We start from the raw sequence: 12,972 nt of genomic DNA, 5'->3' as shown, positions 1-12,972 counted from the left end.
TCCAAGAAAATGATGTGTGACTTAAGAGTTCATGCATGGGACCGGCATTGGCTAAAAGATTCATATAATCTAATACGAGAATATCTTTTACATAACTTTTTACACACGTTTTTGTGGAGCTCACTCCGTAATGTATTTTAACGATTCGAATCATCTATTTTTTAAAACATCATTCATAAATTATCTTTACAAAAAATTAGAAAAATCTAAAACCATTAAGACATTCATTTGTAGCGAAGAAAATAGTCGAATACAGCTCTATAAAGAAACCTAAACCCTAAATCCAACAGTTAAATGATTTCAGATTTAAGTGATTTTGGTAGACATAGTCTTTGAGAGAAGACCTAAAAGATGGGTAATTTAGAACGTTGAAATACATTACATAGTGAGTTCACGTGTTTCAAAAATTGTGTATGAAAAATGATACTACGAATCCGCTATACATATATGGTTATAATTATTTTCTCAAAATTTGAAACGGACAGCACACCAGAACCTGCATAATTACACAAAAGTTCAACTTTAACAGAAGTATAAAATTCATTTTTACAGAAGCAATACATGAACTTCATTTGTGTGTATTTTATATGCATCTAGTCTACTCTTTGTGCTAAGTATAATATTCAAGATATGACATCACAACAATAGACCTCTTACCAAACCACAGACCATCTCTAAGTTATTATAATTAGCTTTTGTGATGAATTCCTAGTCATGAGATTGCCCACAAAATCTAATTATGCCACTGTTAATTATTAAACAACCTGAACTCATTAGGGACAAATGATCTTCACGACTACATATTCTTACCAATCCTAAATAATTTTTTCGTCTATGTTTATCTCTCTAATCACGTGAAATCATATACTGATAAATATGTAGTTTTGAAACTAACAACATATCTGCATAAAGTAGCCAACATGTAAAAGCCCAGTTACATCATATGCCTTGATGGATAATTAAAGGCTCAAGCCTTGCTATTCACATTTGGAGGACAGAATCCGGGACGTATCATAATCTCGAATCAAATCTAGAACTTATCATAAACTTAACTCATTTCCGCTCAAATTTAGTTATATTTTTTAGGCTGACACTTCTCCAAGGGCCAAATGTTTCTTCAATAAAGTGCATATAGAGTTCTTCAATCCATAATGGGTGTGACCTCTCTGTGGCTTTAATCATTGACTGACACATATTAAGTTTCTGACAACAAAGTTAAGAAAAGTTAAGTTTATAAGCACGTATCAATCAATGATTGAGACAACACAGAGAGGCCACATTCATTTTGAGTGCAAAATGAGAGAAGCAATATTTCTTATTTTATTGATTTAATTTGCAGTATTTTTCTCATCAACATTGATCAATGACAAGCTACAAATTCTTGGATCAACGAAAAAGGTAAAAAAAAAAAACACAACTGACTATGAACCTCACAACACCATCCTGAAATTCAAAGGAAGCATCTTTTGTACAACCACAAACGTCCTGCTTCTTCGAGATAATGTGGACCCCCAATTGAAAACTGCCCCTCGCTATCGCAGCCATTGATCGAACAAGATGCGAGATCCTGTACACAAGCAATGCATCTTCCATGACCCCATCATCCATGACACAACATCTTGTCTGTTTTCTGACCACCTTGCTCTAATCCTTTGCATTATTCTTTGATAATCACACACAGCATGGAGACTACCACATAGAGATGTGAAGTTCCCGTTCGATATAATTCGCTTCACTACAGCCTATGCCTGCAATCTAAACTGCTTTATCTGCTACCTTTTTCGCTATTTCCCAACAGCAGCGGCAACTCCAGGCGGGATTTTCTGGAGCCATGTTGGAAGGCAAAGCCGTCGTCAATGAGACTGATATGCTTCAAGCAATGCAGCAAGACGCTCTCCATTTAGCTGCAAAGGCTCTCGATAACTTCGATGTCACCGAACCCACTGAAATTGCTCAATTCATAAAGAAGGTCACCTCTCCTTTTCCTGGATTATCCTCAGCATTGAATCCTCGCTAAATGATTTGAATTCAAGTGTTTGTTTCTACCTTCTTTGCTTGTTTCAATGCAGGAATTCGACGAGACATACGGGCTGGGGTGGCAATGCATCGTAGGAACAGATTTTGGTTCGTTTGTGACACACAGCCAAGGCTGCTTCATCTATTTCTTCATCGGTAGCCTTGCATTCTTGCTTTTCAGGGGAACGGCTAATCTCGCTGTGGAAGCAGATAAGATCCCGCCACTGGAGGTTGTGAAGGCATAAGCTCTGCTTCATAAACCTTGACTTCCTTTTTGCTCTCCTCAAATATGTACATCAAGAAAATAAATAAACGAATTCCAAGTTCTGTAATTTCTGGCCCTTCGTTCTGTCGACCTTCCATTTCATTAAGCTGAATGAAAGTGAAAATTTCATATCCAATATCTTTATCAAATGTCCTCTGCAGCTTGAGGCTGTATGAATAATATTTTTCTTAGGTCAGAGGCAGGGCTTCACGAAATAGTTTCAGCTGGGAGCAGGATAGTTGAAGACCATGCAACCTGATGCTTACAGATTCAAAGATAAGTAACTTGATGATCCATTCAATTGCTAGTGCGCAAACCTATCCCATGGTAAATTAGGAAAAAGGTTGCATGAATGACCATGAGTTTGTGCGTGTGCGTGTGCGTGTGTGTGTGAGAGAGAGAGGGTACCATGTTCTCTGTAAGCTTCAAAGCATTAGCAGAATAGGTTTGAATCTTCAGAAAGTGAGAACAAAAGGCGGGGCATCCCTTCTTGGCCCAGCAACAGAACGGTAAACATAAACTTTATCAGCCACACAGTCATCATCCCCTTCATCCTTCATTACCTCAACGTTCAATCTCGGCATCTGACTTGCCAATAACCGGCAGGCGTTTATAGTCACATTGCAGGCTGACATCCAAAGTGATCTCATGGATTCATACTTCTCTATATCTGAGAGAAAAGCTGCATTCCCAAACGGGCAGTCCCTTATCTCAAGTTTCTTGAGCTTTGGACAACCTTTCAGCACACACTGCATCCCCAAATCACTTTTTCCAGCGAAGGCTACTGAAAGCTTTTCCAAATTCTTAGCGTACTTCCCAATGTATTCGAAGGCATGGTCAGTCAATAAACCTGACACTGAAAGCCGTTGGAGTTTAGTGCAATTCTTCGCAACTGCACCAAAAGCCTCATCCATAGGCTCGTTCGTCATGTAATCTGGTTGCCCTGGGATCATTATGCAGAGACGAAAGTGGGTGATATCGGGGCAATTTTGTGCAACGGTTGCTACAGCTGCATTAGTCATCTGCCAACAGAAGTAGAGGATATAATGGAGTTTTCTGCACCCATGAGACACAGCAACAAACCCTGATTCAGTCACCCCACGGATAATACCATCACCATCAGGATCAGAAGGGAAAACACGGAGTTCCTCAAGCAAAGGACAGTTAGATCCAACAGCCTTCAACCCTTGGTCTTCCACTGTGTCCAGTACCTGTGATAAAAATTTGATATCAAGAGTTAGCACCTAAGGATTTCAACGGTGCACAACTCTCTGATTTCAACATTAGTAGTCTTGTTGATGAAGTATTTGCAATGTTCAGAAAAATAAACAAGTTAACTAAACCGAGTTCAAGTTTTTATGTCTTCCGCGTGATCAATGAATAATGATTTTAATTTTCCAACTATAAACCATGTCTGTTCTTCTCATATATTGATAAACTTTCCCAAAACGAAGAATTGCAGACCAAGAAAGATGTGGTAAATTTACCCAAAGGCGCCGGAGACGTGGGCAATAAGCAACAAGCTCAGCAAGGTCCCAACTTTGCAAAGCAGCAGCATAACTCAAATTCAAGAAAGTAAGATTTGTAGTACATGCAGGATATACAACTGGGAGATAAAGAGTGGTTGCTTCCCATAATCCAGAGAGGGTGTGTAAATTCTTGCAATTGCTAAATGCTCTTAAGAATTGTGAATTCTGACAGGCTGCGATCTCTTGCACGGCAAATGAGCCGGTCCCGAGCTCCAAAAGTTGAGGAGCATTGGTAAGAAGCCTCTGCAGTTGCTCCAAGGTTACATTTTTATTAACCTTCAACACCTTTAATGATATGCACCTTTTTACAAGCCTCTCAAGAGCATCAAAATCGACGTCGGAATTCAGGCTTGCAAAGTTCAGTATTTCCAAAGACGTGAATGTTTCAGGGAAACAACCTAACCAACTGCCACTTTTCTCATCAATTTGATTCTCCTGGATGTCAAGTTCAATCAAATTCCTGTAGTCAAATTACGAGGGGATCGATTTAGTTTATTCAACAAGTGAAGCTCAACATAAACTTCAAAAACAAACAATGCAGACAAGAGACAAGAATTCTCATAGATGTGTTTTTTGTTTCATAAGATGATCTTCTAAACTACTGTTAACCTATACAACAACAACAAAGTTTTATTCCACTAAATAGGGTCGGCTGTATGAATCTAAAATGCATCTATACTTAGTTTTGGCCAAGTCTATCGTTAGCTCCAAGTACTCAATGTCTTTTCTAAAGTCTCTTTCAAAGTCTTCCTAGATCTTCCTCTGTCCATCAAGGCTCTGGCTCATAATCGCATTTTCTAACCATAAGTTATGTGGGTTTTCAGTACACATATCCAAACCACCTTAATCAATTTTCTTTTATCTTATCTTCAATTACCGCCACTTCGACTTTAATCTATAATCTGTAGAAGGAAATTTCGTTTTCAGTTGCAAAAAGTATGCACACTGCCCTGTCAACTCTGTCAACTCTGTATTGATTGACCTACCTATTATGTCCACTAAATATTTGATGGTGGGGTGCTTTTGAATAGAAGGCGAATATTCCCCTCAGAAAAATACAGACTACTAGAGAGAGCGATGTGGTGGGGTCAGGATCTCTCTTGAGCAAAGGATGAGAATTCTTTTAATCAAGTTCATCGGACCGTTGAAATTTTATCCAACGATTACAAACAGGAAACATTTCTAAAAATTATAATAATTGTAATCGTTGGATAAAATTTCAACGACCCGATGAACTTAATCAGGAGGATCTTCATCCTTTGCTCGTAAGAGGATCATGATCCATGTGGTGGTAGTGGGGGTGGTTTTCTCAATAGAAAGAGAGTAAAGCAGAACACAAGTGTAAAATCAGAATCACTTTTTTTGAGGGGGTTTTTCTCTTTTTTTTGAGGTGGAGTATTTTTGTTATGTACATGGGTGAAAAGGTCATTTCAAAGCCTGAAACCTAATTTCGACTGTTAAATTAGATTCAAAATGATCTTTTTCACCTTTTAAGTTAAATTGATAACACTTTTCGCATGAGCCACGCACATAAATAAAATCGGACAAAGTTGAAATACGAAGTTCGCTTTGGACTAAATTGATAGTAAGTTGTACCGCCGAGCCTAAAAACACGCAATGTTTTAATTCAAATGTTATTATATGAATTGACGATAAAATTGATATGTCATCAAATTAGCGTATAAATAAATCTGCATGTTATAATATGATCGAAACAAATACTCCAAAATAAATAAAGAAGTAAAGGGACACTTATAATTCCAGAAAATTGAAAACAAAAACACTTACTTGGAGTGAGTGGCGATGGCGGCAAGGCCATCAGTGCTGAACCCATCACAGCTGACAAGCGAGAGAGCTTTGAACCCACCAAAACAAACACCCAACATCTCCAGACTCTCATCAGTCACCGTCATCCTCTTCAGCCGGAGCTCCTCCAGCAGCGGGTACTCGGCGGCGAACGCCTCCACCCACGGCCGGACATCGGAGCCCCAATGGTCGGGGACCAGATTGAAGTCCGCGAACCGGGGCTTCCCCTTCAGGGTCACGCTCCGAATGTTACGAAACCGCCGGGAAACAATCTCCGGCGATGTGGCGTAACAGTTTCCGATAAACACGTGGCGGCGCGACCACCGCTCCGCGTCGTACCAGTCCTTGCACACCAGCGACACCGAGCCCCGGTCCTTTCCCGACTCCACCATGCCCAGAACCCGCTCCAGAACCTCGTCGGGAAATACCGACCGGACCCTGTATTCGTCTTCCGGGTCGTGCAACCCGGATTTCTTCCTTTTCGGATCCATGAATAAAAAAAATGCAGCACGAAGAACTCGGACTGAAAACAAAAACCCGGAAATGCTGTGCGGATCCGAATACGAGATAGAGATTTGAAACTGAAAAAATGGAAAGATTTTAAGCTTTGAAATTTTTAATGGTGGGATGTGGCATTGATATGAAGATGAAAGCTTTGGATGAAGAGAGAGAGATGAACGAAAGATTTGAGGAGAGAGAAGGGCCAACCCAAAGACCTTTGCGTATTACAGCAGAAGGAACAGATGAATGAATAATTAATTATTGGTTTAATAATGGAGTTAATTATTTGTTTAATAATTAATTAAGGTTTTTTTTTTTAATACATTATGGTAGTTTATTGTACCTAATACTATATATTATTGCCCAATCAACAAATCTGAGTTTTTGAAATTTGATCCAACGATTAAAAACAGGGAATCCGTTTACAGGTTATAATAACTTTAACCGTTTAATTAAATTTCAAAGACCCAGATTGGGAGATTGGCGGATCCCTTTCATAACATTAGTACAAGTTTAGAAGTAGAAGTAGATATGAGACACGCTTACAAATGAAAGCGTTTCCGTTTCTCAAATTAATCATGCAATATTATATAAAATAATTAAAATATGTAAGAACGCTTAATAGGTTTTAGGGTTCATCATCTTGGTATTCCGTCTTAATAGGTTTCATGTTCTTTTTTCTCAACAATTATTTGTTACATTTATTCAAGATATTATCTACCGCTTCTTTGTGTAATTCCTCGACGACCACTTGAACCCAAAAAACAAACAAACAAAAAAAATCTTTATTGTCAATGACTTGTTCAAATGCACCCCATGGTCTAAAGAGACGTGTTCCACACGCGAACATTGTTGAAAGGCTAATCTCGTCTAATCCTACTCTGCGAGTTTGAGAATTGTCAGATGCCTCACCGCAAGTGAAATATCTCAGCCAAGACCGCAGGTATCACAAATTCCCTGTGGCACCAGCTGAATTGTCGTCACAATTTTCATCATCCCTCATTACCTCGGCACCTTACTTGCCAATGAACGGAAAGAGTTCGTTGTCACAAGGCAGGCCGACATCCAAAATGATCTCGTACGTAGGTTCATATTTCTCTAAACCTGAGAGCAAAGCCGCGTCGTCCCCAAACGGGCAGTTGGACCCACAGTGTCCACCAGAGCCTAAACAAGCCCATGTTCCACCAACGGCCTCTCTCCTGGGTGTCCATATAACCCCCATGCTGCGCACTACGTTGTTAATGCGTCACCTTGTGAATCTCAAAATTTTTGTTCAGCTTAATTCATCAAATATAAGGACGGAATCAAGAATTTTCACGAGTTGACTATTGATTTTAATTTGGTGAGTGGTGTATGATGACTTTTTCACAATACAAGCGCGAAATTAAGAATTTTTAGAAACAAATAACGCAGCGAGATATAAAAAGAAAGTGAAAATTAATATATAATAGAGCTCTTGTGCACAGTAAAAGTGACCTAAAAATTCAGATATCGCTTCACCAACCAAATCGGAGGGAATTTGTAACTGCAAAATTTGGGACCTTCAAATCCCACGTGGAGACGTTATTTTACAAAATTTGGGACGTAGGAGGAATATGGAGACAGTTATTTTACACAAAAACCCACGAGCCTGGGAGAAGGTTACAATGAAAGAGGAAGATCTGCTGCTGCTGCTGCTGCTGCTGCTGCTGCTGCTGCTGCTTCAAGTAAGTAATTCCTCAACGAACGATTTGAATTCGAATACAAAAATTTTGTTTTATTTGTAGACTCGATCTTTTTAAACGTGCGCCGCGGTGCTTGTCAATATATCGTCTGATGGCGGCTCAATTCAAATGCGACTCGAGTCCCTCCCCCAGATGAAACGCCTAGCCCAGTCCGTTACCACCAGTGACCTGTTGCGCCAGCTCACTTGTTTGCTGAAATATTGTTCAGACGCAAATGTGTTAAGATAATGAAATCAAACGTTTCATTTTTCTAAGGCATATACGCGTATTGGATTGGTGCTACCGCTCGATGAGCCATGACGATGTTATTTTCAAAGCGTTCGCAGTGTAGCGCGACGTTAATTATGCAGCTGTATCCAAATAGAATAAGTAATAATACCTAGCGTAAACAGAATACCAAAGCCACTGGGAGCTATGACCAATGGAAACCCAATCTCCAGGAAGCTGAGCTGCTGTCTGCTCTCCACCCAATGGAGCAAACTGCCCCAGATGCTTGTACCTTCACACAAGAATGTATCGTTCAACATATTAACCACCGACCAAGACGTCACTAAAAATTTAGAGTCCGTTTGATAATCATCTTGTTTTTATGTTTAATTATCAACTAAAGGCACTAAAATTCAGACATAAGAATCGCAAAGCATGGCTTCAGAAAAAGCACTCAACAAGAAATTTGAATCGTACCTAAAGGGTCGAAACCGATGGCGACCTTCTCCACGGAACCTGAGAGGACCTTCAGGATTTTTCTCAGCCTCTTCCATACGGTTGAAACACTTGGCAAGGTAGACACCTTGTTGAGCAGCAACCTGGAATGCATGACATTTAAGAGGCAAATAAGACCCATACATTATTTATATGGAGAAAACATGCGTCTTGATAAAAATTACAATTATCGAAATGTTCGTGTACCAAACCAAGTACCTGGGCTGTGGCTGGAAGATTTTTCATCTGGGAATCCACTTTAGAAAGAGCGGTCTTGAAATCTTCAATATTAAACTCCACATTTCCTTTTGAAACATCCGTTGTTTCCTTCAAAAGATCAACCATATTTTTCATCTGTTTGCTCTTCAGATAAAGCTCCACCTGAGGATACCTTTCACAGATATCCTTAATCACTTCTTCATACTCGTCGATTGTAAGTGTTCCTGAATTATCCTTGTCCGTTTTGCGGAATATGGCAGCAATATCCTCCTGAAAAGCAAACAGGCATTAAAAAAACAAACTAGACATAATAATGGAAGATTTAAACAAAGGATCGATCCAATACGATAGATATGTACTGCACTCGGTGGTTATTTAGCATATCACACAGATTTTCATATAGCTTAAGCAAATAGAGAATCAACAACTGGTTTATCGTATTGATTTTATCGGAGAAACCAGTCAAATTTCCAGTTTACATGACTCCCGTCTCCAGAGATATCAAAGCCTCCAATTTTAACGCAGTCATGCAAATTAATAGCATAAAAATCAATTGTTCATCAGGTAGCCAGAACTCCTGATGCCGATTAACAACAGGAAAAACAATACCACATTCTGCTGAACATACTATTTCACAGAGAAGATAACAAATAAAAGAATGACGAGACAAAAATCTATTGCAAACTGCATTTTCCAGCATTATCATTGCAACTTGCAACACATTAGAGAAATAAAAAGTGCAGTTACCATGACTTTGCGCTGATTTATTGTGGCACAATCACCAATTGCATACACTTTGTCGCATCCCTCCACACGCAGCCATTCATCAGTTGCTAAAGCCCGTCGATTACCCTGATATTCAAGTAACATATGCTAGTTTAATAGCAGTGACATTTTCTTGTAAAAGACACATAATTGCACATCATAAGCTTTCTTAAGACAGAGAAGTCAACTAAGAATCAATGAGAAGGAGAAACACACCTGACCAACTTGAGTCATGAAATCCTTTATGAAAGGACGCGTTCCAATACCAGTTGACCAGAGAGCCATTCCATAAGGCATAGCAGATACTTCCCCGCCATTTTTCATTTCCTTGGTAAAGATTTCTTTATCAGTTACTTTCACAACCATGGATCCTGTTTTCAGATCAATACCCTCTCTTTGAAACTTTTCTTCAGCAAAAGATGTGATTCTTTTGTCAAACCTGCAAAAACATGAGAAGAATTCAGTGATAATGAAGAAATAAAAAGCAGATATGGCTACTTTAAACAACAAAGTACTAGTTCCGAACAAATAACAAAGGTTTAGCATGTCAGATGCTTTACTAACATATTCAGAATATGATCTCCAGCCTCGAGAATTGTAATTCTAACTAGATCCTTGACCCCGGGATACAATTTGACCAAATCCTCGTTGACAAAATCATGAAGTTCTGCAGCAAATTCCACACCAGTTGGGCCACCCCCGACAACAGCAAAATGAAGAATTCTCTTCTTCTCCTCATCGCTTACAGTTGGAAGGCTTGCCTTTTCAAAGCAGTCAATAACAGTCCTTCGAATCTTTTGAGCATCTTCCACTTCCTGCACGAAGTAATTCCCCGAGACGCATAAAACAAAGATGCCAATATCAACTAACAAACCTGGTGAAAAAACTCCATTCACTTTCTTTATGCTACTAGCGGTAGCTGATGTGGGGATTTTATTTGCACAAGAGAAAACTTACAAGAATATATCGATTAATACAAATACAAGGTTTTCAAGAAAATAACCTTCAAGAAGTGGCAGTTCTCCATCACACCAGGAGTATTGAATGTATTAACATTGGCTCCCACAGCTATAATAAGGTAGTCATAATCCACAACAAACTCTTCTTGTCCATCCAAATTGTTTTCTAGATTAGAATGGCAATAGATTTTATTGTTTTGTGCATCGATCTTCAGACACGCAGCTTCAGTGAATTGAACGTCCACATTTTTCTGTACAAAAGAATCATTGTCCAGTCAAATAATAAGTGATGGCAACCAGAGACTCTGAAAACACTAAGCAACAAGCACTACCTTTCTAACAATGTTTCGAATGGGTTCAACAATGCTGCGAGCTTCCACTGTACCACAGGTAACGCTTGGTAGCAGAGGGGTGAAGGCAAAGTAATTCCGAGGTGATATGATCTGAACCTCATAGTTGGGATTTTTCAGATTCCTCAAGAAACTTGTTCCAGCCCAGCCAGTTCCAAGTACCACAATCTTCTGTTTCTTATTGTCCACTTGATCTATGACAGGCGCGCTGCTGATCAGTTTTGGCTCAGGGGTTGCCTCAGCGTAAGCCACATAGCCACCGCCACTGCCATAGCACAAAACCAAAACATAATCGTATGGTGCATCATGTAATATGCGAGCATATTAACACCAAATTGTAGTATCACTCTCATAAAGGGCTTGCAGCGCCACATATATTTAATTTTTACTCTCTGCGATCTTTTAGTTATCTACGAATAAGCATTCTCATTCGTTCACTACCTTTATGCACATAGAAACATTTTAAGTCAGTAAAACTGGTAAGCATAAAACAAGTAAAGACGCGTAGTTTCAATCTAAATTCCCTAAATATGCGGCAAAATTGGATGAATCTGTGGATCGTGATTCTTTTATAGCCACGGAACCACCAACGAATTGGCTGCAATTCATAGCTTGAACTAATCAAGTACACATCGAATGCTATATTTTCGTGCATGTTTCGAGTGGCGTCAAAATTGCCACCATAAGACATGATCTATTGAACCACAGCGTCCTTTTGAGTCAGTGAAACTGGTTAACACAAAAACAAGTAAACGCGCATAATTTCGAACTAAATTCCCGAAATATGTTGCAAGATTGGATGAATCTGTGCATGCTAATTCTGTTACATCCTTCAGATCAATGAACTCCAATTTCCTCACATTTTCAACTGACAGATTCAATTTTCCACATATGTGAAATAATTCCAAGAGATCTGATCGACTAAAGAGACTTCCAAAAATTTTGGAACAAAAAATATGAACAGAGAACATATTTTTCAGCATGCGATAAAACAGAGCAAATTTTTCAGAGTGTAGCAAAACAGAGCAAATATTTTCGAATTAAACAGAAATAATCGATTCATAAAGGAATCAAATGGAAATTAATTAACAGCCAATAAACTAGAAAAATAAGAAACCTAAATTTAGAAATTTCGCTCATATTTTCAAATAAATACTCAATAATCGAACTGAATAATCACAGAGGAAGCAGATTGAACACACAGAGGACGAAAGAGATGATCGAGACAGAGAGACAGAGAGAGAGAGGAGAGAGAGAGAGTATATACCTGACGGCGACGACGACGAGCATTTTGGAAGCCTTAGGATAATCATGGAAGGCTTTAGAAACTCGGTCGAAGAAAGCGAAACCTCGCATTTTCGGCGGTTTCAAGCTTTTCGGCGCTCAGATCTGCAGCCGAAAAAGCACAAAATCTAGAGAGAGAAGCACAAGGAGGCGGAGGAGAAAGAGGGGAAGTTACAGAGAAAAATGGGGAGAGAGAGAGAGAGAGAGAGGCGCGGTATGTAAAAGAAGTTAAAGAATCCGGAGAGGTTGGAGGCGAAGGTTCCAGCCTTGCCGACGACTTGGACCGCAAGGCACAACCCTCGCCACGTGTGATGCGGATGCGAGTCGAATCAAAACGGAGCGGTTCGTTTGTTAGAGTTGGACACGTCCGCCATGGTGGCCCCTATGATGTGCTGGAGCTCGAGGGCTGCGTGATCGATTCTACGTTAAATGCACGGCTCATGTTTTATTTTATTTTTTAAATTTAGAAAATTTTCTGTCAGATGGACCGACGGTTGCGTCTTTGTCTAATAGCACAATGTCGTATGCGAATTTCTTTTTACGTGACGTTATTAAAATAGAAATGTTATTGTAATAGTGTAATTAGCTTATATAATTTTTCTATTTTTGGGTTTTATGCGATTCTTATTAGCTCATTTTAATGACATATCTCAACGAATCAAAAATTCGAATCTCTCTCTCTTCAACAACTTGAAACTCTTAATTTTTGACCATCGAGCACAAAAACTCGAAAAAAATCTTGATACAAGGAAAAGGACCCCATTGACATCATCACATGCCACAAGATTGAAGTTGAAGAACCATTCCTACCGGTACATGATGTAGTACATCACGTTTCATTATACAAATGTT

The 12,972-nt window shown here is 39.2% G+C and overlaps 3 protein-coding genes across 6 annotated transcripts; 1 reads left to right on the top strand and 2 right to left on the bottom strand.

The window, feature by feature from the left end:
- Positions 1-1,297: 1,297 nt before the first annotated feature.
- Positions 1,298-6,485, bottom strand: LOC103446480 (protein TRANSPORT INHIBITOR RESPONSE 1-like). 4 transcript variants are annotated; one of them, XM_070806616.1, is made up of 4 exons: positions 5,599-6,485; positions 3,769-4,270; positions 2,690-3,492; positions 1,298-2,598 (listed from the first exon to the last, which is right to left on the bottom strand). In XM_070806616.1, the coding sequence occupies exons 1-3, from the start codon at positions 6,105-6,107 to the stop codon at positions 2,737-2,739; spliced, it is 1,767 nt and encodes a 588-aa protein (XP_070662717.1). In that variant the 5' UTR covers positions 6,108-6,485; the 3' UTR covers positions 1,298-2,598; positions 2,690-2,736. The 4 variants fall into 4 exon arrangements, with proteins under 4 accessions (XP_070662717.1, XP_008383827.2, XP_008383826.2 ...); XM_008385605.4 differs by having other exon boundaries at positions 1,298-2,536; XM_070806617.1 differs by having other exon boundaries at positions 2,313-2,542.
- Positions 1,831-2,348, top strand: LOC103446479 (dynein light chain 1, cytoplasmic). The gene is made up of 2 exons (XM_008385603.4): positions 1,831-1,969; positions 2,070-2,348. The coding sequence occupies exons 1-2, from the start codon at positions 1,832-1,834 to the stop codon at positions 2,259-2,261; spliced, it is 330 nt and encodes a 109-aa protein (XP_008383825.2). The 5' UTR covers position 1,831; the 3' UTR covers positions 2,262-2,348.
- A 1,052-nt stretch (positions 6,486-7,537) lies between the features above and the next one.
- On the bottom strand, positions 7,538-12,421 carry LOC103446477 (external alternative NAD(P)H-ubiquinone oxidoreductase B2, mitochondrial). The gene is made up of 10 exons (XM_008385602.3): positions 12,104-12,421; positions 10,819-11,101; positions 10,531-10,737; positions 10,092-10,342; positions 9,744-9,966; positions 9,510-9,614; positions 8,763-9,032; positions 8,526-8,647; positions 8,221-8,340; positions 7,538-8,033 (listed from the first exon to the last, which is right to left on the bottom strand). Exons 1-10 carry the CDS (start codon positions 12,190-12,192, stop codon positions 7,946-7,948), a joined length of 1,758 nt encoding a protein of 585 aa, XP_008383824.1. The 5' UTR covers positions 12,193-12,421; the 3' UTR covers positions 7,538-7,945.
- Positions 12,422-12,972: the final 551 nt, after the last annotated feature.

Source organism: Malus domestica, chromosome 10, assembly GCF_042453785.1.
Source record: "Malus domestica chromosome 10, GDT2T_hap1".
NCBI lineage: Eukaryota > Viridiplantae > Streptophyta > Magnoliopsida > Rosales > Rosaceae > Malus > Malus domestica.
Note: the sequence above shows the minus strand (reverse complement) of the source record. Positions and strands in the feature narration are given on the sequence as shown.

Coding starts and splice junctions, on each gene's coding strand:
- LOC103446479 (XM_008385603.4), top strand. CDS start 1,832: ATGTTGGAAGGCAAAGCCGTCGTCAATGAGACTGATATGCTTCAAGCA. Junction 1,970..2,069: donor TTGCTCAATTCATAAAGAAG/GTCACCTCTCCT, acceptor GTTTCAATGCAG/GAATTCGACGAGACATACGG.
- LOC103446480 (XM_008385604.4), bottom strand. CDS start 6,107: ATGGATCCGAAAAGGAAGAAATCCGGGTTGCACGACCCGGAAGACGAA. Junction 4,271..5,598: donor GCCATCGCCACTCACTCCAA/GTAAGTGTTTTT, acceptor ATTTGACTACAG/GAATTTGATTGAACTTGACA. Junction 3,493..3,768: donor CACGTCTCCGGCGCCTTTGG/GTAAATTTACCA, acceptor TTTTTATCACAG/GTACTGGACACAGTGGAAGA.
- LOC103446477 (XM_008385602.3), bottom strand. CDS start 12,192: ATGCGAGGTTTCGCTTTCTTCGACCGAGTTTCTAAAGCCTTCCATGAT. Junction 9,033..9,509: donor TAAATCAGCGCAAAGTCATG/GTAACTGCACTT, acceptor TTTGCTTTTCAG/GAGGATATTGCTGCCATATT. Junction 8,341..8,525: donor CATCGGTTTCGACCCTTTAG/GTACGATTCAAA, acceptor TCTTGTGTGAAG/GTACAAGCATCTGGGGCAGT.